General features: G+C 32.6%; 1 protein-coding gene across 1 annotated transcript in view; it reads right to left on the bottom strand.

Annotated features, from left to right (window-relative positions):
* The window catches only part of LOC106469009 (glutamate receptor-interacting protein 1-like), a gene marked incomplete at its 5' end in the record, with an annotated part of 26,147 nt that extends 24,603 nt beyond the window's left edge, over positions 1 to 1,544 (bottom strand). The window contains one exon of the mRNA XM_022397410.1: positions 1,466 to 1,544. Coding sequence (XP_022253118.1) covers positions 1,466 to 1,544 — 79 coding nt within the window. The remainder of the gene's footprint in view (positions 1 to 1,465) is intronic.
* Positions 1,545 to 2,181: the final 637 nt, after the last annotated feature.

Genomic DNA, 2,181 nt, shown 5'->3' with positions numbered 1-2,181 from the left:
TATACTTGCTAATTAAATACCTGCTTATAATCAAAGGTATACTTGCTAATTAAATACCTGCTTATAATCAAAGGTATACTTGCTAATTAAATACCTGCTTATAATCAAAGGTATACTTGCTAATTATCTTTGTTAATCATCAAGATTCTCGTTCTATAATAAAAATATTTATCGTCATCATCTTTCTTATTCTGTCATCAAAGTGATCTGGTTTTATCATCAACGTTTTGTTAATATAAAATACTACCGACACTACTTAACGAGACACTAAACCAAAGCTATTAATAATCAGATTAGCAGTGAGTGTTTTAAAGGCGAGTTTAATTCTGTTAAAACTGGACACTACTAATATTTTTATGTTACTACTTAAGAGACACTAAACCAAAGCTATTAATAATCAGATTAGCAGTGTTTTAAAGGCGAGTTTAATTCTGTTAAAACTGGACACTAATAATATTTTTATGTTACTACTTAAAGAGACACTAAACCAAAACTATCAATAATCAGATTAGCAGTGAATGTTTTAAAGGCGAGTTTAATTCTGTTAAAACTGGACACTACTAATATTTTTATGTTACTACTTAAAGAGACACTAAACCAAAACTATCAATAATCAGATTAGCAGTGAGTGTTTTAAAGGCGAGTTTAATTCTGTTAAAACTGGACACTATTAATATTTTATGTTACTACTTAAAGAGACACTAAACCAAAGCTATTAATAATCAGATTAGCAGTGAATGTTTTAAAGGCGAGTTTAATTCTGTTAAAACTGGACACTATTAATATTTTAATGTAACAAAAAGACACAGAGAACGTGTTTATTTCTCATAGAATTGCTTTTCGCCTCTGCAATTTTAACATAAATTGTGTAAAAATACATTAAACAAATTTATTTCCATGAGTGGGCCAGCTACAACTTTACGGACATATAACCCAAAAATTTGTGGTTCGATTCCCCGTGTTTAACAGATCGCAGATAGCTTATTATTTGGCTTTACGCCGAAATCTAATAAACACAAACAAATAATTGTCAGGAATAACATTTAGTGTTTTACATTTAGCAGAAAATCGAGAAATATACATCAAGGGGTCTAGTGCTTTTATCATAGTGCTTTTTAGCATAATTACGCGAAACGTACTTAATTTTGACAGAAGTGCTTTTATCCGATATTCACCAAAAATATATAAAACGTATATATCTTTAGAAATACAACTAATGATTGTAATTTAAAATAAAACTGTTAATATACATATATAAAGGTGCATCGTTCTGAAGCACTGTCTGTTAATACAGTACTTTTTAAATATACGTAAAACACAGTCTACTTACCAGTAATAATTAGTCCTAAATATACGTAAAACACAGTCTACTTACCAGTAATAATTAGTCCTAAATATACGTAAAACACAGTCTACTTACCAGTAATAATTAGTCCTAAATATACGTAAAACACAGTCTACTTACCAGTAATAATTAGTCCTAATGGCGCTCCTTCTTTTTTCATCAACTCGATCTTCGACGTTCCTCTTTTTGATTCTGCAATTTAAAGCCAAATTAAAACATTTCTTTATTATAACGGTTTACGTTAAGCATATTCTGTGCTTTCTGAAAGTTACGTCTAACTTTACGTTGCGCTTTCTGAGAGTTGTTTGTTACGGATTTCGTGCAAAGCTACACGAGGGCTATCTGCGCTAGCCGTCTCTAATTTAGCAGTGTAAGACTAGAGGGAAGGTAGCTAGTCATCACCACTCATCGCCAACTCTTGGGCTACTCTTTTACCAACGAATAGTGGGATTGAACGTTACTTTATAACGCCCCCACGGCTGAAAGGGCGAGCATGTTTGGTGTGATGGGGCTTTCTGAGAGTTATGTCTAGCTTACGTTGTGCTTTATGAGATTATGTCTAACTTTACGTTGTGCTTTCTGAGAGTAATTCTAACTTTGCGTTGCGTTTTCTGAGAGTTATTCTAACTTTGCGACTGTAACTGGATGACATCTTATTTACTGTATGACTGTAACTGGCTCCTGGAATACCCTACACCAGACAAAGAAAAGATCATAGCATGAGCTGGGATAACAGAATTATGGAAATATCCCGCTTTTATGTCAGATCGAGGTCCTAGTGCGGTTTCCCACTATTCTTATATTACTTGTGTCAACAACGATTCCAAATAAGATAT

This window comes from Limulus polyphemus, unplaced genomic scaffold, assembly GCF_000517525.1.
Source record: "Limulus polyphemus unplaced genomic scaffold, Limulus_polyphemus-2.1.2 Scaffold3262, whole genome shotgun sequence".
NCBI lineage: Eukaryota > Metazoa > Arthropoda > Merostomata > Xiphosura > Limulidae > Limulus > Limulus polyphemus.
Note: the sequence above shows the minus strand (reverse complement) of the source record. Positions and strands in the feature narration are given on the sequence as shown.